Genomic DNA, 27365 nt, shown 5'->3' on the forward strand with positions numbered 1-27365 from the left:
ACACACACACACACACACACACACACACACACACACACACACACATTATATGAAAAACAAAACCAAAAGACTTTGGTTAAATATGTTCAAGAATGATGCAGTAAGCACAAAAAATCATGGCTAAACCCAAATGCTGATTACGGACATTACAGAGTAGCACAGAATGCTGGAAGAGACTTCTGAAGGAAGCTGGAGGAAGCTGACCAGTTTAACAGAATGAAAAATAGCTGATTCAAATTCTTGTCCACTTACTGTATGACCTGGGGTAAGTCACCTAACTAGGGGCGCCTGGGTGGCTCAGTCAGGTTAAGCGTCCAACTCTTGAGTTTGGCTCAGTTCATAATTTCACGCTTCAGGAGTTTGAAGGCTCCTGTGCTGACAGCTCAGAGCCTGTTCGGGATTCCCTCTCTCTCTCTCTCTCTCCCCCTTTCTCTATGGCCCTCCCCTGCTCACTGCTCATTCTCTCTCCCAAAATAAATAAATAAATAAATATTTTTTTTTACATCACTTGACTATTGGGTCTATAAGAAGGCAGCACAGGTCAGTGATTATTAAGAGCTTCAAATCTCTGTTGATCATCAACTCAGATACCTGTAGCCTTAGTAAATAAACTCACTTCTCTTACAGATGAAGAAACTGGGGTTCAGAATATTTAAGTGACCTTATTTTATCTCAAAAGTCAGTCAAATTCCAGGGGCGCCTGGGTGGCGCAGTCGGTTAAGCGTCCGACTTCAGCCAGGTCACGATCTCGCGGTCCGTGAGTTCGAGCCCCGCGTCAGGCTCTGGGCTGATGGCTCGGAGCCTGGAGCCTGTTTCCGATTCTGTGTCTCCCTCTCTCTCTGACCCTCCCCCGTTCATGCTCTGTCTCTCTCTGTCCCAAAAATAAATAAAAAACGTAAAAAAAAAAAAAAAAAGTCAGTCAAATTCCTTGTGTATGGTTGTAATGGAATTCCTGGCTAAGTACCACAAAATTACAAACTGTTAATTATGTACAACTATTACCCCTCTTCATGATTAATTTACATAGAACTAAATCAAGCCTACTCAATCATTCCAAATAACTCAGAGTTCAGGTTCTACACATGCATTTAAGGCAGCAATCATGCCCATTCATCTTGCCCAACAAGCCAATGACAAATAAAAGCTTATCTGATTTTCTTACCTGTCTACAGATCCAGGTAAGAAAAGCATTTATGAAGAAATAACAAACCGACTTGCTCTAACAATCCTGTACCCAGAAGTCTAAAAAACCTACAAGTTTTAAGGGATGTTAACACCAGTTAACACCACCTGCATGGAAACATTTGCATTAGTTTAGCTGCAATCAGTAGGTGGCTAACAGTATTTGCCAAGCTTATTCTGCTCAGGGTCTCTAATGCAATCACTATTCAACTCAAGCATAAACATTTACACTATGAGAAAAGGCTAAGGAATTGGCAAATGTTACCGATCATTTTGTCAACTATTCCATGACCTTAAAAAGCATTTGCCACTCCACCATTCTCCTAAACTATGAGGATAATCAGATCAGGGCAGGAGAGAAGAGTCCTCTGCTTCCTTGTAAACAAAGGCAGAGACTTTTCTGGTATAAAGAGCTCTTTGCCATGTTTTGAGCCAGACCTCATTTTCGATGACCTTTAATGACAAGATTTGAGACTTAACAAGTTTTGAGACTGTATAATATGATGCGCTCCTCCTCCAAAGACAGTCATCAAGTGTATGAAGGATGGGGATGAGGAATAGCTATTCAACCAAAAGCTGCCCTCCTCAAGGAGGCAGTCACAATACAACTTTGCCAAAGATAACCTCATCAGAGATGATACATAAATATACAACCACTGTGTTAGGAAGGTGGGCACTGGAATCATTTGGGTGAAAGCACGGGGTGAAAAAATTAATTTTTTTAAAGTTTATTTTGAGAGAGTGCGCACGCACATGCAAGTGAGCATGAAGGAGTGGCAGAGAGACAGAGAGAGACACACACACACACACACAGAGAGAGAGAGAGAGAGAGAGAGAGAGAGAGAGAGAGAATCCCAAGGAGGCTCAGCACTGAACCTCAGTGCAGAGCCCAACTTGGGGCGTGAACTCACAGAACCAGTATATCATGACCTGAGCCAAAATCAAGAGTTGGATGCTTAACTGACTGAGCCACCCGGACGCCCCAAAGAAATTAATTTTCTAAAGAAGATATTCATCACCTGCTGCTCATTTATTAAATCATGTTTACTGGGATAAATCCTTGCATCTTCTCCTTGCTCCCTCACTTTCAAACCTATGGATACCACATCCCCAGAAGCTGGAGTTTAAATAAAATCAACACTTCTACTTAATACTCTATACCCAGTATGTGCCAGCACTTTAAAAGTTTGTCTAGGACAGATAACAAGCTGGTTTTGGTGATAAAAGACTGGTATCCGGGAGTGTGGTCAGTATCAAGGGTGTGTGAATCTCCCCAGGAACTTAATGCCAAACTAAAAGCAGGAAGGAAAAATAACTGAGGGGTGCAAGAACTCTACCCTTCCCTCCCCCCCCAGCTCTCTAAATTCAGACTTTACCAATGGTAATCTGGTTTCAACCTGGGAAACCTGCTCTGTGATCCATCCTAATAGTGGCCGATTTAAATCTGTAGCCCACAGAAGAGTCCTTATCACTATTTTACAGCAATTCTCAATGAGAACATTTCCAAAATTCCAGGGCATAGTTAACAGCCTTTCAAAGTAAGGAGGACAGATGGTGTTCTGGCTAAAAGCTCAAAGAACTCTGGAATTTAAAAGAAAAATGTTGGGAGAACTCAGCTCTAAAGCAAATCAAGAATGAGGGAAGGGACTAGTAACATTTCCAATTTTTAAAGTCAAATTATCATTTGTATTTGTTTTCCCCAAATGTGTACTGTATATATACAAGACCTTTTGTCACAGACTTGGGTCAAACTTAAATAAATCTTACCGAATATTTTGCAAATTGCTTGTGTCTTTCTCCTCAATATTCAATACTTGGTAATATTTCATCATCAGAAATTCAGAAGTACACTGCATTAAAAAACTCAGAGTTGGAGCGCCTGGGTGGCTCAGTCTGTTTAAGCGTCCAACATCGGCTCAGGTCACAATCTCACAGTTTGTGAGTTTAAGCCCCGCGTCGTGCTCTATGCTGACAGCTCAGAGCCTGGACCCTGCTTCAGATTCTATGTCTCCCTCTCTCTCTGCTCCTCCCCTGCTCTAGCTCTGTGTCTCTCTCTCAAAAATAAACATTAGAAAAAAAAATATTTTTAATAAAAAATAAACAAATAACTCAGAGATGCTCAAAGATAGACATCTCGTGTTTTCAACTTCTTTTATGAGCAACACAACTTCAAATTTCTAAAACCTTTCACATTTCCCAAAGTATCTACATATTCAGAAGAAATGCTACACATTGACTTAAAAACCCTTAAGAGAACCTGCTGTGGTTCTTAAACATCAGCAACTCTGTTAGTGGTCAGATGTTGCCTTTAAGGAGCTTGTCAAGAAAAAGACACAAATGAAGCATCCAACTGGTTTGCTTTAGGCCTCAATCCCACACAAAAAAGGGGTTAAATGGTCAGAGGATGTTTTTCTTCCAGTCAGTCTACTTCCGCATTTAAATTTCTTGGACTCCTTTTATGCTTTTACAACACTACAATTACCTTAATCTGTCTTTTCAGGCTCTTCCTGTCTATGCACCCTATTTTAACTTATTTTACAACCTTCTCTCCCATCCTACTCCTTCCTTCCATTATGCTCCTTAAATTCAAGTTCATCTTCCTCTCTTCCTCTGGTTCTCATTCCCAATTAATTACATTAAAATTTTTTTTTTAAAAGAACTCATATTTCAGCGATAGGACCACCAAATTGTCTTCAAAAAAAGTATGTTACCTAATTAACTATAAGGTCTTCTGAGCTGTGGTTTCTAGACACAATCAGGGTCCAGAACAGGCTGCTCACATATTATTATGCCGAGAACTAAATGACATATTTAAAAAGTCAATTCTTAGAGCAACTCTGAGTGTCCTTTATGCAATGTCCTAATGGGGTCCTTAATTTATTTCTCTGCTCTGGTCTGTTTCCCAATCTGTAAAATGACCTCTACTGACGCCTACACTTGCAGTCCAAAGAATTCTATGACCTTTAAAAATTGTTTTAGTTTAAACGGATTAAGGTAAAAAGAAAAAAATTGAATGCTTGAGAGCAGTGGTTCTCAAACTTTCCTAACACCTGGGACTTATATCATCCCCAGATTATGTAGAGTTTAACACAAACTCTCCAGGTGACTATCATCTCCAGAATCCTATTTTGAAAAATTCTGCCTTGTTGTTTCTTGGTCCTTTGAGCAATAATTAATACCAAACACCAGCCACCTGCAATAATAGACATGTTACTGATTTTATTTCCAGTTTCTGTTTCAATTGGGTTTCAGTGCCTTTAAAAGGCAGGCACAGGGTGCTGAGTCAGTCCCTGGGGACTTCATTCATTCATTCATTCATTCATTCATTCGCAGCTAAGAATACAGAGTCTCTACAACTGAGGAAGTAAAGAGGCTGTTTTCACCTGCTACTCTCCCAGCCCCTATTTGAGAGGAAGAAGAGCTACATAAGGGGTGACACAGCTTACATAAGGAGTAAGACAGTCAAGTTCTTTAGAACAGAAATTTTCTTTGTTGTTTAGACATCACTGGGCAGAGCCATGCTTAGAGAAACAGGTAACCTGAGTCTGGCCGGTAGGACTCTGTTGGGAAAATGAGTAAGAAAAAAATGGATTAAGACTTAAAGAAGCTGCAAGCTCACAGTAAACTTCTGACACTTGGCTTATACAGATTTCTTTGGGGGCTAGAGGCTACCAAGTAATATGGAAAGAGTCTTGTGAGCTTCCTGTGATACATACATTCAGTCAGGTAAGCATCTGAGACTACTCACCAATCCAACAATCAGCAAAGTTTTTCTTTAAAGGGATGGGTAGTAAAGTGGTTTAGGCTTTGCACCCCATTCGATTCCTGCAACAGGTACTCAACTATGCCACTGTAGCACAAAAGCAGCCACAGATTATATGTAAATGGATGAACACAGACTGCAATAAAATTTTAGCTACAGACACCGAAATATGAATTTCATACAATTTTCCTGTGTCATGAAATAACCTCTTTTTAAAAGTGAGGTATAACTGACATATACAATTAGTTTCAATAAAATAAATTGAAAATAAATTTAAAAGGGGGGGGGGGGGCGGCGCCTGGGTGGCTCAGCCAGTTAAGCGTCTGACTCGATTTCAGCTCAGGTCATGATCACGGTTCATGAGTTCAACTCCCACGTCAGGCTTTGTGCTGTCAGATTCTCTCCCTCTCTCTCTTTGCCCCTCCTCCCGCTCACACTCTCTCTCAGAAGAAATATATATAATAAATAAAATTAGTTTCAGGTGTATTTAATTCTTTTTGAAACTAGCTCCAACGTACCCTGTGAAGAGAGGTGCCTTTCTCAAGGTCAGTGTGTAAGTGAAGAATATCCTCCTTACCCTTACTTGCAACCTCTAATTCCTAAGCTTTCTCCTAAAGGATATCCACACTAAACCCCACTCCCACCTCTCTCCTTCCTCCAAACAGCCCATGAATGGGCTAAGAGTCACTAGCAATATGATTTAAAAGCGGTTAAAATCTACTCCCGCTCTGCATAACTAGATGAAGTGAGTTGCATGAATGAGAACATTGAAGAGGAGGCCAATGCTGAGCCCACTGCTAATCCTGTTTCTTAAACAGCAAGTTAGTTTGATTTGTTATTTATCCCCCTTGAAGTGGGAACATCTTGTTCACATATTGCTAACCAACTCTGATGAAATTCCTTTGTAAATAAGCAGACTTCAGGATCCTTCAAAAAAAAGGGGTGGGGGTGGAAGTGAGGGGTCTAGTTAATCCTTGGCTAACAAAAAGAACCTTTTTCTTTAGTACTCAGATAAAAAAGTTTTACTGATTTCTGGAATAACTGGATCCAAGTACAAACCAATCTGCTAAAAAAGAAATTACCGTGGGGTCTTTGCTGCACAGGCAGGCAGACTTTCCTTAATAGGGAAGTTCAGCAAAGCCTACTAGTCAATGATATTAGTCTGGTAAAAATCCACTGTAAATTAAGGGGAGTGCTTTGAGAGCCCACAGTCTGATACTATATGGGTAGCTCCACTACAGCCCAGAATTCCCAGCAGGCAATGGAGTCACCCACCCAGGTTCCCCTTTACTTTTTTTGTCACATTTAAGAACTCAGGTTGTGGCATTAGGTAGGCCTAAATCAGCCTCCCAGCTCTGTGGCTTTCATACAAACTACACAGCCTTGAGTCTCAGTTTCTTCAAAAGTAAAGTGGAGACAGTAAATGTTCAAATAGCTGTTATTTATTTCATCCCTAGTCCATTTCCTCTTCCCACTTCAAAAATAAGTGACCATAATTTGAAGCTAAAGCTGAAGGAAAATGGATCTGTCCCTGCTTTTTAAGCATTTTACCCAAGTTGTTCTCTGAGACTTCACATGTCCACTATTGTCAGTGGTCCTCACAGTGGCCAAGGCTACAACCCCACTCTGAGCCCTCGGACTAATATTGTCTAGCTGACTGCGGGCCAGAGTACATATTAAGTGAGATGCATGTCTACATTCACTATGAGCATGAAAATGAGAGGAAGACTCCCAGATAAGTTGTAGAAACTGAGTTTTGATCTGTTTTTACTATAGCCAACACCTTGAGTGAGTTAACCTCTTGGTGCTAATTGTTTGCTCGTACTTTTTTTTTTTTTTTTTAAAGTAAACTCTACCCCCAGCATGAGGCTAGAACTCACGACCCTGAGATCAATAGGTGAATGTTCTACTAACTGAGCCAGCCAGGCACTCCTATCTGTACAATTTTAGATTTTCCACCACTTATAGTCATTCACTTATTTAACTGACTACAATTTAACAAATTAACTTCTTGTTATAACAACATGCTAAAAGCTTGCAATTTCAAATTAAGTTGAATGCCAACCATTTTAAAGAATAATCCATAAAGGTGTATATAAAATGTAAGTTAATCTGTTTTGTTAACTACAAAAATAGACACGACTTATCTCATAAGGCTGCTGAGATAAAATGAGAATTTATTCAATCCAAAGGACCTTAAATGTTCATCTTTGTGTAGCACTAAAGGGGTCAAGTAAAATGGAAAGCTGCCTAAACTCCCAGCTGTTCTTGTAAACACAACTGTATGTACCAGTCATTAAGTCCTCTTAGGTCACCCAGGATAAGGCAATGTAGATATCCAGAAGACTTGTTACTCACACTCATCAAATTCACACCACTTTCAGATTTTTAAGTTCCAAGTGCCCCAATCACCTATATTCCAAGGAAAACCTGAATCTCTTTGCTCTTATCTAAATTTTATCTGAAGGTGCGCTGTCAAGGACACCTGGGTGGCTCAGTCAGTTTTAAGGGTCTGACTCTTGATTTCAGCTCAGGTCCATGGTCTCAGTTTGTGGGTTTGAACCCTGAGTCAGGCTCCAGGCTGACAGTACGGAGTCTGTTTGGGATTTTCTCTCTTCCCCTCTGTCTGCCCCTCCCCCCTAGCACTCTCTCAAAATAAATAAACAAAAAAAATTAAGCTGTGTTGTCCAATTATGGCAGCCACTATAGTGCCACATGTAGCTATTTTAAATTTAAATAAAATAAAAAATTTTTAAGTTCTTTGGTCACACTAGCCACATTTCAAGGACTCAATAGTCTCATCTGGCTGGCAGCTACTATATGGGACAGCACAGATGCAGAACATTTCCATCATGATAGCAAGTTCTATTGGACAGTGTTGACTGAAAAGCTTGAATCCAGGTCAACACCTTCTTCCTTTTACTGGTAGGAAGAACATAAGGCACCATGTTGTGTGATTTGCTCTGGTCACACCTGACAAGGCCAGGATTAAGACTTCCTTGTCCCAACACTACCCCACCACCAAGTCCTCTGCTGGAGGCCAATCAAGGGCCTTTTCCCTACATGGCAAGGTACTATACTGTGTAGTTTTCTTAAGGCCAGCCAAAAGTTTTCCTGGCTAAACTGGCCATCTCAAAAGCAGGACACTTCTGCAGAGTCCCTGGAGAATCAGGGCCTCAATGAGTGCTGCCTAGAGAAGATTTCAACTAAGGGATCAGTCCACTGAGGTGTAAGTCAAAGCTAGATAGAGCTATTATTTTAAACATAAGGAGTATGACAAACAAATCCCATTTTACTAACTCACCTTTGTTGTCTAAATACAAGACAAAGTTAGAAAGCTTTACTCCTGCCTCTGAAAGTAATTAACCAGTTACAAGACCCTTAAAATTGGCATTTATATTTCATATACTCTTCTGCAGTGAGTCATGTTTTCACAAGGACATCCCTGCACTGAAAATGCTTCTTCTTTCCCAAGAGGCAGAACTTAAAAGGGAAAAAGGACTTGTCTAACCTGAAAATGTACCTTCTCAGGCAACTCAATTAGGACAGGCCCATTCCTGCAGGCTTGTCCTCCTTTGCTTCTATTAAGTGAGCTCTTAATGCTTGGGAAATAGTAAAAGTGACTATAAACCTCCTGTCTATGCTACATAGGAATCCACAGCTCAGCCTAAGTTGCCTTTGTTTACAACAGGCATGGGCCTCAAAATGCCCCCAAGTCCCAATCAAAAAGAATGAAATCTTGCCATTTGCAACTACGTGGATTATACTAAGTGAAATTAGTCAGAGAAAGACAAATATATGACTTCACTCATATAAGGACTTTAAGACACAGAACAGATTAACATAGGGAAGGAAAGCAAAAATAATATAAAAACAGGGAGGGGGACAAACACGTAAGAGATTCTTAAATATGGAGAACAGACAGAGGACTACTGGAGGGGTTGTGGGAGGGGAGAAGGGATAAATGGGTAAGAGGCATTAAGAATCTACTCCTGAAATCACTGTTGCACTATATGCTAACTTGGATATAAATTAAAAAAATAAATAAAAAATTTTTAAAAAATGCACCCAAGTCCACACCTTGTGATGCACCGCTTCATGCATCCTATTACTAATTCAACCAAGAAGCACAAGTCCACACCTTGTCTACCCATAAAGGAGTCAAGGGTGTTGATGCAGTGGTTTCATGCATCCTATTACTAATTCAACTAAGGGACCCTCTTTGTCTAGAGTATCACTATTGACCACGCTTGAAATGCACAGGCCATTCTCTGGGCAATTAGCTGGAGAAAGACTAAGCCTGAATACATGTATTTCTTCTTCTGAAGAACACCTTCTAGTGCTAATCATTTAACAGGCTCCTTTTTACGCTTCAGTTATGAATTACTCCAACTTCAAAACCATAAGGAAGCACATGAATAAGTACGGAGGCCTAGCCATGGGCTTTGTAAAAAAAAAAAAAAAAAAAAAAAGGAATACTGCTTAAGAGGATGAATTACTACACAAAACTAGTTCTAAGCTTCATATGAATGTCAAGACTAAAAGCTTATTTTGATCAACTTATCTTATTCTTGTCAATTATTTGACCTTGGGGATATAATAGTACCAGATACTATTAAATGTCCTCTCATATGACTGAGATAGCTACTATCCCTACTGTTACAGATGAGAAACTAAGATCAGAGTTGTGACTTGCTTAAGGCCACCCAGCTAACCAAGTTTATCTAACTCCAAAGTCTAGATTTCAAGCATGTAAGCATGTGGACTTTGTCAACTTTCATTCCTCCTAAAAATGTGAGGCTAAAAAAAATTTTTTTTCTTCAGTTAAAAAATAAAATAAAAATGTGAGGCTCAACAGAAGGGTGAATTTTAAGTCTTACTTTATTCCACTGGTTTTGAAACTTTAGTGTGTATCATATCACCTAACACTCTCAAGAATTTAGGCCAGTAGGTCTGGATGAGCCCAATAATTTACATTTCCTACAAGTTCTCAAACAATGCTGATGCTGATCAGGAAACCATGCTAGAAGAACCACTGCTCTATTCACATCCTCCCATGTCCATCAGTGCCATCAGTAGCTAAAGACCACTAAATTGTACCCATACCTCCACTTACCTTCTAAAAGTCCCTGTCTTAACCATTTTGGGGATATTAGTATGAAAACAACCTCTTGCTCTTTGTGCTTTGCTTAGTCACCCAATCCTAAAAGATGACATCAAGATCAAATGGCTTGTTAAACATGGAAGGAGGAGAAAGGATTAGGATTCTGATGAGATAAATAGGAAAACAGCTGCAAAGTCAGTTAACTATCTCTACTATTTAGGTGAATTACTCATTGAAAGAAGGTATTTAGAGTAGGATAAATATAATCCTTTTATAAACATATACTGAAAAACACTGTTCTGGTCCTTAAAAAATCCCATAAACTGAATAGCTTAACCAATGGAGTACCCTGAACAAATGAAGCAAAAACATACATCTTACGCAAGTAAGATAGTAAAGTCCAGATAGATCAGTTTCTCCAAAGATGATCTGTGGTCTCATGTATTAATCAGAATCATCCAGGATTGTTAGATATGTATTAAAAATGCAGATTTCTCAGTCTGTGCCACTACAGAATCAACTTAAGAGGTTTAGGCCTAGAAATATGTATTTTTACCAAGTACTCCCAGGTGATTCTTAAGCATTTTAGCTCGACAACAATGAAAAGTTAGTGCAGGCGTGCTTGGCTGGTTCAGTTGGTGGAGCAGGTGACTCGATCTTGGGGTTGTGAGTTCCAGCCCCATGTTGGGTGTGGAGATTACCTAAAAATAAAATCTTTAGGGGTGGCTGGGTGGCTCAGTCAGTTAAGTGTCCGACTTTGGCTCAGGTCATGATCTCACCATTGTGTTCAAGCCCCGCGTTGGGCTCTGGGCTGACAGCCTGGAGTTTGGAGCCTGCTTCGAGTTCTGTGTCTCCCTCTCTCTCTGCCCCTCCCCCGTGCTCGCTCTCACTTTCTCTCTCAAAAATGAATGAATATTTTTAAAAATTAAAAAAATAAAATCTTTACAAAAGAAAGAAAGAAAACTTAGTGTAAAACTCTCAATTTTTCTCACTGGATTTTCAACCAGCAAATAAGCTAGGAGAGAGAGGGGTTCCCACTTCACAATTTAAACATTTGTTGAAAGCATCTGTACTGTCCACACAGGATGAGATCGTGCTCTTACACACTTCCTAGTAAATAAGCAAAACATGTAAATTTCTCCAGTCTAGAAAAAAAAAAAATTGGAAAAAGAGGACAAGAAAGGCTCAAAGCCAGAGAAAAGTGATTCCTTATGGCTTGGGATTAAGTGGTGTTTGCAGACAGACTGCACTAGAAAGGAAAAGGAGTATCCAAAACTATGCCTTCAGTACTAAAATAGGCGGAGATGTTGCTAACCTTCAAGGAGTTTTTAATACTTAGTGCCTTCCCAAATAGGTAGTAAAATGGATACATACTGGGGATACTTATCCAACTATACCAAATCCTAAAGACTAAGGTATTCCAGGGTAAAAAGAAATACTTTAACAAAACAGGACTATAGACTTGTGGGAGAAGAATATACACTGAACGTAATTTTTGGGAAATAGAGTTCTTGTGGAACTTTTTTTTTTTTTTTAAGGGGGAGCGAGGGGGCTGGGGGACAGAGAGAGAATCCCAAGCAGACTCCACACTTATGCAGTGCTCAATCCCATGAACCATGAGAGCCATGACCAAAGCTGAAATCAAGAGTCGGACACTCAACTAACTGAACCACCCAGGCACCCCAAATCAAGTTTTCAATAACAAAACTGCTTAACAAAATTATCTTCACCTTTGTACAATAGCACTGACTAGCATGCATATTTACATATGTGCAGTGAGTATGGATTCTGCTTAATATACTGGTAGTCTTACTGATGCAGACACTTTTACTGTTTTCAGTCTCTTATGGACCCAATTGAATCACACTGTACTGTAACTTTAAACTATTCCCCTAAAAACTGGAGCCTAGCACAAACACTATCTGACATCTAAATTCTACAGATTAGCTCCAGTCCTAAAGAAGTTCTATAGTGTTTTCAGGACTACAGGAGGAAAAATTTCAGCTTGTTTGCTCAACTATAATCTGTTTTTCTACAGTTTGCTAGCAAACAAGCATTCTCTGCTAATATACAACTCTCCTGACATTCTGAGATTAGGAAGATGCTAACATTTATAAAGGATTATAAAGTTCTGCTTAAGTGTCTATTTTTATATCACACTGCATTCAAGGGAGAAAGGAGGTGATTTGATTTTTAAGGGGAAAAGGTAATAATTATGGTCAAACCACCACCAGCTGAACTTGCATTGAGGAAGCTAACTGGAGACCTCTCAGAGCTGGGGGTCTGGCCTTGGAAAGCTTTCTGCTTGGAAGTCAAGTATAACAAGCCAGCAGTTACAAAGCCTAGACAACTTCTGTTCCTCCTCCCTGCTTTTGTTTTCTTTTCTGGTTAACTGGAACCATGAAAAATTAACAAATAGTCTCAATTCTCTGAGAGACTCTTGTTTCTTCATTTCTGTTGTTAAATAGCAAGCACTAGTGACATTGCATTCATTCTTGTGAAAACTCACTGTAAGAATAAGCATGGTCAGTCTAACATTTAGTCTCAATCACTTTTCCAGTATTCAGATCACTGGAAGTAATACCATTATGTACTCTCAACCTTCTTCTGAGGAGTTTAATGGCCTTCATACCAAGACACTTCATGGATTAGGAAGCAGTAAAAATAGTAATATATTTAAACTGCTTCGCAAAATTAGTTTCCCAGGACTAATCTCAAAGATCTTAGTTCTTCAAGTTTCCGAGGATGGTGATTTTACTCTATTTCAGGCAACTGAGTTCAAGAATTTTAACCATTTCAAGCAAATACTTGGATTGGCTATTGTCACACGGATCTCTTGCACACAATGTGAACATTGCTAGTCACTGATAAATCTACCAGTTTAGGGAAACCTGAAAACTACTTCTCTACAACTCATGCAATACTGTTGTCTAATAATGAGAAATCCATAAACAGAACTTTTAACTTCTTTTATTCCAGGTGAAAGGATTTAATGAGTTTACAGGTATCCTAAAAAAAACTTCAAATAGAGATGTCCCTCTTTCACTGACAGTTAAGTATTCACTGACAGAAAGTACCTTCCATCCCATTTAACCTATGTCAGGAGCCTTTATACTGTGGCCCCATGGAAAATATGGCATCTCAACAGAGGAAGTGAGTGTACAGACCTACAAGTACTCACTTCAAAATGTTCATTCTGAGAGCCATATGGATTTGTCTCGTTCATCTGTGTCTAGTCGTTACTGGTATTTACTTTCCGAATGTTTGAACAAATGAATATGGCAGCTTAAATTTTCCATTTGCAATTAAACATGAAATTTTTAGTTTTCTGAGTAGATCTATAAATATTGCACCATCCCAAGTGCAAAGGGGGAAAAGTTACTGACTGCCAAAGATTCTTAAACTGTAATTTAACTCGGAAAAACAAAGTGGTTTGTACACAAAGTCTTACTGTCCTGAGCCCATCTGGATTCACAGCAACAGTATCATATTCAAAGCTCCCTGGTGACCCTCCCCCTTGGGTACCCCAATTTAAAAATTAAAGATATTCCCTTTGCACAAAAGACTAAAATAAAGAAATCTCTGAAAAAGGTCTGGGTTTTGGATTTTTCTTTTTTAAGATATGGCAAGGAACTAAGATTCTGTTTTAAGTGTCACCTTTTCTAAAGTGATCTTCACATGCTCTTTAATCCTCAATCTTGAGTTAAGTGTTAGACCTAGTTTACAGGTAAGGAACTAAGGCTTGGAGATTAACTTGTTCAAAAATCTCACTATTGAAGCGCAAGAACTTAAATTCAAATCCCCCTTGACTCAATCTCTGTCCTTTACACTCTATCATGATTTGATGGGGACACACACACATCACACAGATAGACACAATCACCCCCCTCCCCCAACCATTTACATTCTGAATCAGGAATATAAAAAAAAAAAAAAAAAAAAAAAAAAAAAAAGGTAAGAGAAAGAAGCCCAAGCTTTGAAGACTTTAATCCAATCTTGGACATTCTCACATACCGAGGGCAAAAGAGCCATGCAGTATTAATAAACAGTCACTTACTCTAGGATTTTTTTTCACATACTTTAGGAACCATATGTTCCTGGGGCACCTGGGTGACTCAGTCAGTGACCGACTTTAGCTCAAGTCATGATCTTGTGGTTCGTGGGTTCAGGCCCCGCATTGGGCTCTGTGCTGACAGCTCGGAGCCTGGAGCCTGCTTCAGATTCTGTGTCTTCCTCTCTCTGCCCCTCCCCTGTTCATGCACTCTCTCTCTCTCAAAAATAAACATTAAAAAACAAAACAACAACAACAACAAAAAGCCATGTTCCGGACACGTTTATCTTTTGAAAACTTTAAAAATGTTTATTTATTTGGGGGGGGGGGGAGTGAGTAGGGGAGGGACAGATAGAGAAGAGGAGAGAATCCCAAGCAGGTTCCATGCTGTCAGCACAGAGCCTGACATGGGACTCAAATTCACGAACCATGAGATCACGACCTGAACAGAAATTAAGAGTCAGACACTTAACTGACTGAACCACCCAGACATCCTGAACATTTTATCTTTGAAGACTCTTTAAATCAATACACATTTAAAAAAATAAAATAAAATAAAATAAGACCCTATTTTGTAATTTCTCTCCTATAAAATTATTTTCTCTGGCCCACGTTTAACTGAATATTAAGTCTGAAGTCTGCTCCTGTGATACTCTTTTTTTCTTAATTTTTTAAAATGTTTTTTGGGTTTTTTTTTTTTGTTTTTTGAGACAGAGAGAGCATGAGCAGGGGAGGGGCAGAGAGAGAGACACACACAGAATCCAAAGCTCCAGGCTCTGAGCTATCAGCACAGAGCTCAATGCAGGGCTCGAACTCACAGACTGTGAGATCATGACCTGATGCCCAACTGACTGAGCCACCCAGGCGCTCCTGTGGTACTCCTTTTTTATCAATGGTGTATCTACTAAGATCCATCTGGCTGAATCTAATGGACATTTGTAAACATATCTGCAACTGACTTTGGTTTATTTTCTTTAAGGAGAACTTTCCAAGTAACAAATTCAAGGCAATTCAATAATCAGCATTAGCTAGACTTATGAGCCATTATCGAAATTTCTGCTTACTAAATAAACTTTTTCATGGACTCTCCCAAATGCCTATACTCCTGCGTAACTGTTAACATGGAGTTTACTATTTAAGTTCTCATACTTAAGTTTTATTATTTTTTTAACGTTTTGTTTATTTATTTTTGAGACAGAGAGAGACAGAGCATGAACGGGGGAGGGGCAGAGAGAGAGGGAGACACAGAATCTGAAACAGGCTCCAGGCTCTGAGCTGTCAGCACAGAGCCCGACGCGGGGCTCGAACTCACAGACTGTGAGATCATGACCCGAGCTGAAGTCGGACGCTCAACCGACTGAGCCACCCAGGCGCCCCTTAAGTTTTATTATTTAAGGCATTCTGTTGCCAAGAATGAACTGTTTCACAGGAAGTTGAGTTGGTCACTATAAGCAGTACGTGAATAAATGAAAAATGTAGGTAACTCTTAGACACTTTCAGTCTTCTGAGTTTAAAATGTTTTGGGGCAAGAAGTAAAATAGTGGCATTTGGAAAAAAAAACATGTTGACACAAGAAATACTGAGTTTTGTTAAGAAAAAAAAAATCGCAGAACACCTGGACGGCTCAGTCAGTTGAACATCTGACTCTTGATATCAGCTCAGGTCATGATCCCGACAGGGACATGGGACCAAGCCCCTCATTGGGCTCCATGCTCAGCATGGAGCCTGCTTAAGATTCTCTCTCCCTCTGCCCCTCTCCCCTGCTCACACACTCCTTCTCTAAAATAAAAAAATAAATAAATAAAATCATCAACAATGAACTTGGCATTTCACTTATTAAATGCATCTAATAAAGATAAAACTCTGGGTACCTTTTTAAAAATTGAAATATAATTGACATATAAGCTCTGGGTATCTTTAATAGAAAATCCATAGTTCTATTAAAGGGTTGAGAAATTAGCTACAGCAATATGTTTTTTTCATGTCTAAGCCCATCTCCCCTGAAAAAGTAGTTCTTTCAGCAATGACAACCTTGCCTTATTCTTAGAAAAGTAGGAACCAGATACACATTTGGCTCCTACTTAGCCCAAACCTACACATAGATACACCACCTTTCCTTTTATAGTGGTTGCTTAACAGTCAGAAGACATCAGTGTAGGCTGTGAAGTTCAGTTAAAGACTCAACCAACTCTAGGTATATGCTACTGTTCACTGTGTAAATGTCAGGAAGATTTAAAAGGTTATCAGGGAATACCAGTGAAGGAAGGAAGGAGTCACCAACAACAGTATGTCAAACCTAACATTCAAAATAAAGATCTATTTCATAATAGCTGTCTGACCAAAGCTTAAATTGTAAAATATGGACAAAGAGGCACATTATATACTTATAAATTCTCGATAGCTTGTGAAGCATAGAAATACCATCCTTATCTACAGATAACAAAACAAAATTTGGCAGCCCAAGTTAAGTTTCATACTAAGAATAGGGACTTACTTAGATTTTTCTACTCCAATTTTCTATTTTACCACAGGTGCTCAAGAAAGTACTCCCCACAGCCTCCCTCTTCATCACTTATACCCTTCAGTAGCACTCTGGTTCCAGCCTTTACACGAAATCATCTCTTGAAGACTTAGTCCTCCAGGTGCAAGGGGTCTAAACTTTCTCTACCAGCACATAATTAAGGGAAGGCCGTGACATCTATACCAGAAGCTTACCAATTGCAGTATGGGATTTCCATAATCTAGACCAGGTAGTATGCTACCAAAAAGAGGAGTTGAGAAGGTGTAAAAAGCAAAATTTCCCTTTCTTGGTCTCAGCTTCTCCCATAAACCTATACAATCTGTACTATTCCCATTAAATTCCCATTTAATGAATACAAAAATGTGATGTCTACTAAGCTCTCAAAATGTGTTTCTTTCCTTCCACTTCCCCTTCTACTGACTAGCAAGAGCTCAGATAATGCACTACAAATGAAGAGGCTATCTTATAGGAGTTGGGTAAAGTAAAGGGTCTTAGCCAATGAGATCCCCTAATCCACTGATCTTGAAACCTGCGACGTTTAAGTTCTGCCCAGCCAGTATTCTGCTTACAAACCTTTCTAAATCTAGGCATTCGTATGGTAATAAGATTAAAATCTGGACTTTTTTACAAAATAGCAAAAGGGTACATTTCTTTTTTCTTTTTTTTAAGTTTATTTATTTATTTAGACAGAGAGAGTGCAAGCAGGGATGGGGCAGAGAGAGGGGGAAAGAGAACCCCAAGCAGGCTTTGTGCTGTCAGCACAGAGTCCAATGCGGGGCTCCAACTCACGAACTGTGAGATCATGACCTGAGTCAAAACCAAACATCAGATACTCAACCAACTGAGCCACCCAGGCACCCCCGAAGGGTGCATTTCTAGTGTACTCTAGTGCGGATTAACCTACAACTTAAAACTTTTCAGGGGGATGGGGGAAGGTGAATTCCAAACAGCCAAAGATATCTTCTCCAAGAAAGATCCCAGCATCTATCTTTGCTAGGCTGTGCTAAGAAAAATGCAAATATTGAGACCAAGAGTTGGCTGATTTGTTTTTGTTCTTAAAAAATAGGAAAATGTCAGATACCCAGGGATCTATTAAACCTGTTCTCAACAATATCAACAAAGACAAGAGAATTAAAGTCCCCAGTAATGCTGACTGCTTTAACACCTTTTGTTGGAGCTTCTCTAGGTATATCTCAGGAATGTTAATGAACTAGTTCTTTGGTTCCTCCAATCCACAGAAACAAAGTTAACTTCAAAGGCTCAGAGAGGAATGAACAGCCTGGTAGAATTGCACCTCTACCCTAAATCTAATGCACCTCTACCCTAAATCTACCCTAAGCCCTAAGAGGGCATGGAAGGAGATGTAAATAAAAATATCTACTATAAATTTCAGAAAAATTACCAAGAACAGTATACAAAGGTAAAGGTGGCAGTGAGATAACTTAGATATAAAAACTTAAGCCAACAAATTAAAAAGAATACCATCCAAAAAGAAATTTAACACCTAAGTTGCTTATGTCCCTTTGAATTTCTTGATTAAAATTTTAGAGACATAAATGACAAAGACATTTAATAGCTTGATACTACAATCTATATACCTGAAGATATACTTGAGATAATCAGCAAAATCACTTCTCAGTTTGAAAAATACTTAGCATCTTTCTTGAACATACAGAATAAAAATCATGTTAAATAATACCTGCTACTAATAAGCATACTGTCATTTCCTATAACCCTACCAAAAATAACTATTAATATCTAACATATTCTACCAGCTTTTTTCCACCTAATAATAAAGCCCAGGCTTCCATGCTACCCGTCCTCCCTCCCTCCCCCCCCACAATCTTTAACCCCCTCCACAGTACCCAAGCACTGGTGCTATCAACACAGAGCATACACACAACGCACACCTAGATAGGCAGGTTGTGGGGGAAGGGCAGAGGCTGGCAAAACGCTAATTATTCCTTGCCTCTCTAGATTTCCCACTTCCATGACTGGTCTGGTGCCATAGGGATAGAAAGCTGTATCTCAAACTTGGATTTACAAGACAAGGGAATAGAGAAAAGACTTGTGCCAACTATTACTACTCAAAGTTTAATCACAATCTGAAAGCTTCCTTTAAACACAATACTTCATTCACTTCTTAAGATCCAGTTAGGAACTTCTCCCATCCCAACCTTTTTACCTTAAGAAGCCAATTCTCAATAGCCCAAATGCCCTTGTTATGCAAAGTTAATGGCTCTAAATATTTAAGAGGCAGATTATCTAAACCACAGGACACGGAAAAGTCACTCAACTGACTCTCCCATATACAAAAGCGATGAATTGACTACCTTTTACCTTCTTTCAAAAGGTTTTTTTTTTTTTTTTAACCTCAGGGTCCCATATCAAATATTCAAGCATTTCCATAGCCTCATTCAAAACTAAACAATTACACTTGAATCCTTTTTTCCAAATATAGCTAGAACTTTATTGGAGTTCAACATAGTTTCATAAGGGAAGGATGAAATCCCTCACAAAAACATACTTCTGGGGAAAGAACTTTGCATCTGATAAAAATCAGGTTTTATTTTGTACTAAAAATGTGGCTAAAGTTGTTAAAGATCCATAACATACATATGCATTAATACCCAATTAATACAACACGCACAAATTCAGTATAATCTGAAGCCTCCTAAAATGAAATATATCCATGAAGTACAATAGAATCATTTCGCATACGCTTAGCAGAGGATAACTGTTATACCTGATATACGACACCAAGCTTTCTAAAACATAGATATTTTTGCACCCCCCCCCCAACACATATGCTGAAAACAAACAAAAAACCCCCAATGGCCTAATTTTGGAATAAAAGAGTTAAAACATGTGAAGAATCCCTGGCTCTTTCTTGTACATGGTATAAATGGATACCAATTCACTAGGACCCAGAACAAATTAATGAATCACTCCTTCAAACTCTCACAATTCCTCATTTTCATGCTGATGTTAAAAAAAGTCAGATAATTCTTTTTTTACTACAATTGGTAAGTGAGATTTGGGGACTAACTCTGGGTTTGTATTTTCCATTTTACCTACTTTGGTAGAAAAGTAGGAGCTGGTGTCATCAATATTACCTAGTTTCACCTTTCAAACTATGAGGTGTTTCTGATTCCTTTAATAACTCCTGGATTTTCTTGTTTTACCAGCAACATCGGAATCTGAAATTTGTTTGGAAGTTCTGATATGCTAGTAATCTAAAAAACACATGTTGACAAGCAACTTTGTTTCAAGTCTAAATAGTATTAAGATGCTACAGTAGTCACTAATTCTGAAAAGATGCCCCAAGGAGTCTAGCTGTAGAAAGAAAAACACTGGAGCCTGATACTTAAGTGCTCCTGGATTGAGCAAGAAGACGTGCCAGATGTCATTTGAAGGCGCCATCAGTTTGCAGTTTTAAAAATGTGATGGTAACTTTCAGATATCCACATCATCAGTCTTCCCACCCCCCACCTCAACCTGCAACTAACAGCACAGAAATACATCTGTCTGCATCAGAAACAATTCATATTTAATTCTTCCATACAATCCGAATCTATTAAGCTAAACCAGAATCAACACAAGATGATGTCAAATTATGATCCCATATAACATTGCTTAGAATAGTCAGTCACTGATGGAATCAAGCATTATACTTTGCTCATCCCAAGGAGGGAAGAACCCCACAAATGCAAAGTGGATGGGCAAAAACTTGAAACAGCAGAAGGATCACTAACCCCCAACATGATGTTACCATTTTCAACTCTGCGGATAACCTGGCAGTTACTGTAATAATGACTCAGACCCACCACACTTAGTGCTACCAACACCTAGGAAAAAGGTAGTCAAAAGATTACGGTTTCTACTACTGAAACTCCAAGCTCACCATCAATATTTTAAATATAAAAGCATTTCACAAATAACAGATTTTCCCAGCAGTTAAGCATGGGCCAGAATGTTGTGAACTTCAAATGAACAGCAACAGTGTTAACTATTGTAAAGAATGAACTCCAAAGGGCATAAAACCTTTCAGATCTTAAGGGACGAGGGCAGGTAGAATGAGGGATGTTAGTATATATGAACTTCCACAGTTAATCTGTAAGTTCAGCTAAGTCCACTTACAATCGTGCTACAGCAAACTCTTCTTAATACAAAGATCAATAATGACATGTCTGTGTACAATTAAACACTGATTTTTATTTTTTAAAAACAGTCTTTCACGGTTACATAAATCAATCACTTGTTACCAGGCTATTACTTAATAGAGCAAGCACACAGTTACTAACACTACACCTTTCTTCTGAACAATATTTACAAAGATAATTAGTCCAGTGTCAGACACTTACGGCGGTAGGGAGGCAGTTAAAATGCTTTTTCTCTTGAAGGAGTAGGTTAGTTAAAAAGTAAGCAAATGACAAAACTAGCAAATCCTTCCCTCCCACATTTTTCAGCTCTGTAAGAAAATAGAGATGTTCAGCTTTTAATTTTGTCATACTACAATCACATATATAGCATACTGGCTACACCTGGGAGCTTTGGAGTGCCCCACTCCCTGCCCTTGGGAAAGCTAGTAAACATACTAAGCCTCAGTTTCCCCATCTATAAAACAGAGATAATAGTATTTAACTCATAAGGTCCTTCCAAGGACTAAATTGAATTAGATAATCCATGCAAAGAGCTGAGATTCGTGCCAGGCAGACAGTAAGTATTCAACAAATATTAACAATTACTGCAATTACAAGTGATCACATTCTAGAAGTCAATATAGTCGGTTTCAATCTCTATAGAAACAGCATTAAAGATCAACAACCCACCCAGCCCACAATCATTCACATACTCAATAGTTCCTTTGTATAATTTAAGTGAGCAACATGGAGAATAACTTATTGATGAGAAAGGACTAAACTTTCTTTCACTACTAAATACATGACCTACTCAGCCTGCTCTTAAAGTCAAAAGAACACTTTTTCTGTGTTTTGCTCCTACCTTCGCCGAAGAGGTCAAAAGGACTCTTTACAAATCCTCACCTGCCACGTCCTTTCTTTGCTCCCACATCCCTAAGAAACATCTACACTCTTTTCGGTTTTCTGAACTGCAGGGGCCTCATCTCCCTTTTAAAACCCTGATAGGTTAGCTCAACATAGTTAAGAAATACTCCAACCCCTGACACTCAGCACCTAGTCTTGCACAACACTCAGAAGTCACCTCCTCTGAGAAATTTCCCCACCCCCAGACAAAATTAAGTCCCCTAGTTTCTCAAAGCATTTTGGGTATACATATGCCTTAGCACCTACCTTGTAATTAACTAATTATGTCTCTCTCGATAGACTGAATTGAGGGCAAGAGAAGCATTGTGGCCAAAGGGTCAGCTCTAGCACTATGCGCAGTGTTTGGCACATATCAGGTGCTCAAGAAATGCAACATGTGAATTTAACCAGAATCTTTCCTTTCAGAGTCCCATCTCTTGCTTGATGCCCCATTACAAAACCTGAACATAAGGCTGCTCTCAGTATACCAGGCTAACACGATGGACTGCTGATTACAACATCAGAAAACATACTCATCAGCTTCTCCCATTGGAGAGGTTCCCGGAACCCAAACTCAATTGAGCAGGATTATGTACCATCAGAATCAGTGGGAATTCCCAGCACACTACAGAGGGTACTTTTCTCCTTCAGTAAGATTGTTGAAAAGCCCTCAGGGTGAGCTTTTTATTGGGGGAACTCTTCATTGATTAAGTGAAGTGGAAATACTCAAAGATAAATAAATGCCTCGATTTGGCTGAAAAGGGGTCAAAATCATAAAGTTCTGGGAAAAGCAAGCTAGCTCTTGATTCCTGAAAAACAGAGACCTCTAAAAAAGAACAGGAAGCAGGGGTGGGTGCTGGTCACTCTTTGTTTCAATAAATAAAATCTCTTTTTCTTCCCTACAGCCCAAAAGAAAAGGCCAATACACCAAGTCCAGATGAGATGCTCAACAATCTTTCCTCCTGACAAGTACACTAAACTGAGGTTCTTTAAAAAATAAAAAAAAAAGGAAGAAAGAAAAAAGGGGGGAAAAGTGCTGCCTTAGGAACCTCAGCCACAATGAAAAGTTCTAGTAATACTTTAATAAAAAAAAAAAAATCTATCTCCCTGGGTCCAACATTTACATTGGACGGCCCACAGAGAACTTGCAAACTTTCTGAAGGGAGGGACTACTACCTTCGCAAAGAACACAACTTGGGAAAAACAATCTCAAAATATGAAGAACTCCACAAAGGGCAGCTTTAGTTTTAGAACCATAATTCCCATCACAAACAACTTCCACCATCACCACCCCCAACCACCACCAAATTCAACAGTTGCCGGAGGATATCTTTCATTCTGGAAACAGAAAAGGAAACAAACAAGCAGCAGAAAGGGAATAACCCCCAAAATAAAGTTCTCTTTGGAAAAAATTGTAACAATTCAGTCTCCCACCCTTCCCTCTCTGGTGAAGTCTATGATTTATACGGCTTTGCTCTGCAGAAAGCTCTTTCTGGGCAGCTCAAGGAAAGAGCCGAGGGAGGGAGAGAAAGAGACACAGGCACAGAAAGGAGAGGAGAGAGAAAAAGAAAATGGCGCAGAGACTAAGTCCCGACTGTCGACAAGGCGACTTTCCCGGGAGGAATCCGGGCCGGGAAAGGCTGCCCGAAGCCCGGCGGCGGGCGACGCCGGGTCTCCGTTGCCCCCTCTTGGGAGGGCCGTGATCTGGGGGTGCTGGGGTCCCCGGAAAGGGGGTCCAGAGGCGGCCCGATGGGAACAATGGGGCCGGTGAGCGAGGAGCCGGGACTTAGTCTCTGGGACGCCATGTCTGTCCTCTGCCCGGCTCCAGCGGGGCGCGGGGTAGGCGGCCGGCGGCGGGAGGACCTGGGGTCGGGGCGGGGGGCACACTCACCATTCAATCGGAAATCCGCTTCAATCTGGAGAAAGAAAAGGGGGGAAGATGAACAAAATAGGCACATTTAACCCCGCGGGCGGCGAGCGCGCGGAGCCGGGGGCCTAGCCCACCCTGCGCCCCAGGGAGGAAGGGACCCCCCGGGAACGGCCTTTTAAGGGGCAGCCATTCCCACCCCCGCCACCCCAATATGTAACTTGGCGGCTTTCGTCCTAGGCCTAGCGAGCCCACCTCCGCCGGCCGGCCGCCCCTGGCCTGGGGCTCCGGCCTGTCAAAGCGGCCGGGCCGGGGCCTGCGCTGGGGGTCGCGGAGAGCCGGGGTGGGGCCGGGGCGCCGAGAGGACCGTGCCGAACTGTACCTGGGAATCGTTGTGGAGATGGTCCCCGCTCATGTCGGCCGGAGCGGTGAGAGCGGCGGGCGGCGAGTGGCGCCGAGGAGACGCAGACGGTCGAGACCGGCCTATGCGGGCGGACGGGAGCTCCCGGAGGCTCCCGAAGGCGCGGGTAAGCGGCGGCGGCTGCGGGCCTGAGACTCCCGGAACCGCTAAGGCGGCGACAGCGGCGGCGACACTGACTGACTGCCGGGCGGGCGGCGAGAGCGGACCCCAGCAGTTGTGTAACAGCCTAAGTTCGCATTTCGGCTCACTGCGCCTGCGCGGCCGCTTTTAAACGAGACGTCGCGACGTCAGAGACTCGCGGAAGGAGGCCGAGGGTTGCGGGCCCGCCCCCTCGCCCTTCCAAAGGCGGACCAGGCTTTGCATCGCAAGCCCCGCCTCCTGGCCCTTGCGCGCCGCTGTGATTTGCATAAGGAGTCGACTCCTCCCAGGGCCGCCCACCCTAAGCAACCTTCCTTTCCTTTCCCCGCGCCTTTTCTCGGAACGCCGTACTCCTCTGCGAGGCAGTGCGCAGGCGCATCCCAGACACCGCCCCCGGACCGTGGCCGGCAGCGCGGCCACGTGGTGGGCCTTTAAAGGCCGCGGCGGGACCGCGTCAGTCCGGCCGAGCTGCTGTCCTCGTGCTCCTTTCCGTAGCAGCGAATAACTTGGTGGCCTGGGCTCTAGCCCTTCCACCAACTCTTCTTTGCTCCCTAGCCGGGCGCCGAGGCCGCCAGGAGACAGGAGCTCCCGCCCTAGCCTTTGTCCATGCCTTTCAACCTTCTGAATTATTTCACACTATTATTAATTTTAATTTTTTAACCAACCAAAGGTCTGGTGCAGCTCCAGTTTCCAAACTAGTACATGTAGTCCTGGGTCACAAGGGCCCTAATTTATTTCGTTAATTCAACAGACATTTATTGAGCGTCTACTGTGAGTCAGGAATTGTGCTGAAAAGGGGTGGTGGTGCAGGGGGCCAAGGGAATGGGACCTCAGGGTAAACACGACCTGGCTCTGTCCATCGTTGCATCCCTAGCACACTATAGGGCAGAAGTGAGATGCACAGGATAAATAACTGCCATTTAGGGACCACCTACTTTGTTCTCTGCTCTGAATCCAACACGACAGCTCTGTGGGGCTATTTTATCAAACTGTGTCAGAGATAAGTGACCTACAACCTTCTACGTGACATCTACATTTGGATAACCTCACAAGCTTCTCCAGGGCCGAACTCAACATCTTCCTCCACCCAGCTAGAAAAGCTCCATCCTGGACAACTTCCTCCTTCCTTTCTCATTAGTCCAACCGGTTGCTTCTCTTCAACCCATCTACCTCTTCTGCCCACACATCTGTCGAAGTCTGCACTATCTCTTGCTTGCATTATCACAATACACTCCTAACAAGGGTCTCAGCCTCCATTCTGGCCCTCTCACAAGCTGATAGCCAACAGGAGCCAAAGTGAACTTTTCAACACGCGGGTCTACCTTACCCCTTTCCCACAATACTTCCCATCACTCTTGGCATAAAGCTCAAATTTCCTAAAGTAGCTCCCAGCTTTTTGAATTAAGCCACATAGCCTGCTTAATTCAAGTGTGACCTCTGTGAATTTTGCCATATCTACTTACCACTTCCACTATTTTACTTACTATTTTAATCGATCCCCTTCTTTACTTAGCTTCCTCCTAAATAATAATATCTATGAAATAATAATGTCTATGAAGTCATTTACAAATAAATACAAAAAGTGTCCATCCATGGACCACTGAAATATCTCTATCACATCTAGTGGTAAACACTTTGGGATTAATTCTTGTGAATGCTCCAAAGCTCAACATTAATATCACTTTTTCAATTAATATCACTTTTTCCCCTTCCCCCACATTCTCTCACTCTCTCTTTCCTCACTGGGATCAAGTGCCCTTCATAGAGTGTCTTTTCCTTTGTAACACTTATCACAATTGTTATTAAGTTGCTAAGGAGGGCAATAAGTGATTTTATGTCTGTCTCCCCTATTGAACCCAAGGTCTATCTTTGTTGAAACTTGATCCCCAACACCTAGCAACAGATCCTACCAAAGAGGCATACAATAAATGAATGAAAGCAGGGTAATACAATGGTTAGGAGTGCACACATGGAAGTCAAACCAATCTAGGTGTGAGTTCTGCTCTGCTGTTAATTAGCTGTGTAACCTCAGACAAGTTGCTTAAGTTCTCTGAGCCCTAGTTTCCTCATCTGGACAATGATGATAATGGTAGAATTTTATTAGACTATAAAAAAAAAGTTTCTTGAGAACAGACAGCTCGTAAGTACTGAATTTTGGGTTTAAACTCTGATATGCCTGACTCCAAAGCTATGCTCTTTCTCTCAGGCAAACTGCCAGAACCAGTTTCGCCTTGTTAATGGTGTCTTTCAATAGACTTCCCATCTCGGAATCAATCCTAGACCACCAAGTGAGACATTTCAATATTATCTGTTTGCTGCAGGTAGGCCAAGATAATTCAAGGACCGCCTTAAGGAATAACAGAGTCTCTTACTACTACTCTACTGCCAACCCCCAAAGCCAAAGGAGACTCTGCATTTGATTTCCAGGTCCCTCCAAAGAAGATCTGGGTAGGCATAAAAACAGATCACAGACTCCAAAATCGCACAGTAAGCATGGTCCCATGCACAAACCTGCAGGTGTGCAGGCATTTTGTCACATAGCCACCCTGACTCTTGACACCTTAAATCAGTGTCTCTGCAATGTGGTCCATCCACCCCTAGTACTTGAGAAGATTATAGATAATGCATGGACAAACACTTTTACTGTAATTGTTAAGGATGTATTTCCATGTGTATGGGGGGAAAATATTTAACCACCACATCAAATCCATGATTTTAAGGATATAACTGTTTTGGATCAGGCTTTTAAAAAGTTGGTTGATTGGGGAGCCTGGGTGGCTCAGTCAGTTGGGCATCTGACTTTGGCTCAGGTCATGATCTTGCAGTTCAGGAGTTTGAACCCCGCATTGGGCTCTGTGCTGACAGGTTAGGGCCTGGAGCCTGTTCCAGTTTCTGTGTCTCCCTTTCTGCCCTCTCCCACTCATGCTCTCTCTCTCAAAAATAAATAAACATGCAAAAAAAAATTGTACCTCTAAAAAGTTGGTCAGTTGATTTAGATAAAAATATCAAATAAGGGGCACCTGGGTGGCTCAGTTGGTTAAGTGTCTGACTCTTGATTTTGGCTCAGGTCATGATCTCATGGATCATGTGATCAAGCCCCGCAACAGTCTCTGCACTGACAACACAGAGCCTGCTTGGGATTCTCTTTCCCTCTGTCTTTGACCCTCCCCCACTCACATGTGTTTGCGCGCTCTCTCTCTCTCTCTCTCTGTCTCTCAAAAATAAATAAGCGTTAAAAATACATATATCAAATAATAACAAGAGGGAACATAT

At 41.0% G+C, this 27365-nt stretch overlaps 1 protein-coding gene across 1 annotated transcript in view; it reads right to left on the bottom strand.

Moving 5' to 3' along the window:
• Window positions 1-24212, bottom strand: part of TOP1 (DNA topoisomerase I) — a 94928-nt gene extending 70716 nt beyond the window's left edge. The window contains exons 1-2 of the mRNA XM_049650789.1: window positions 23916-24212; window positions 23558-23582 (exon numbers count right to left, since the gene is read on the bottom strand). Of these exons, the coding sequence (XP_049506746.1) occupies window positions 23558-23582; window positions 23916-23948 (58 nt within the window). The 5' untranslated portion in view covers window positions 23949-24212. The remainder of the gene's footprint in view (window positions 1-23557; window positions 23583-23915) is intronic.
• Window positions 24213-27365: the final 3153 nt, after the last annotated feature.

Source organism: Panthera uncia (genome assembly GCF_023721935.1).
Source record: "Panthera uncia isolate 11264 chromosome A3 unlocalized genomic scaffold, Puncia_PCG_1.0 HiC_scaffold_11, whole genome shotgun sequence".
Classification (NCBI taxonomy): domain Eukaryota; kingdom Metazoa; phylum Chordata; class Mammalia; order Carnivora; family Felidae; genus Panthera; species Panthera uncia.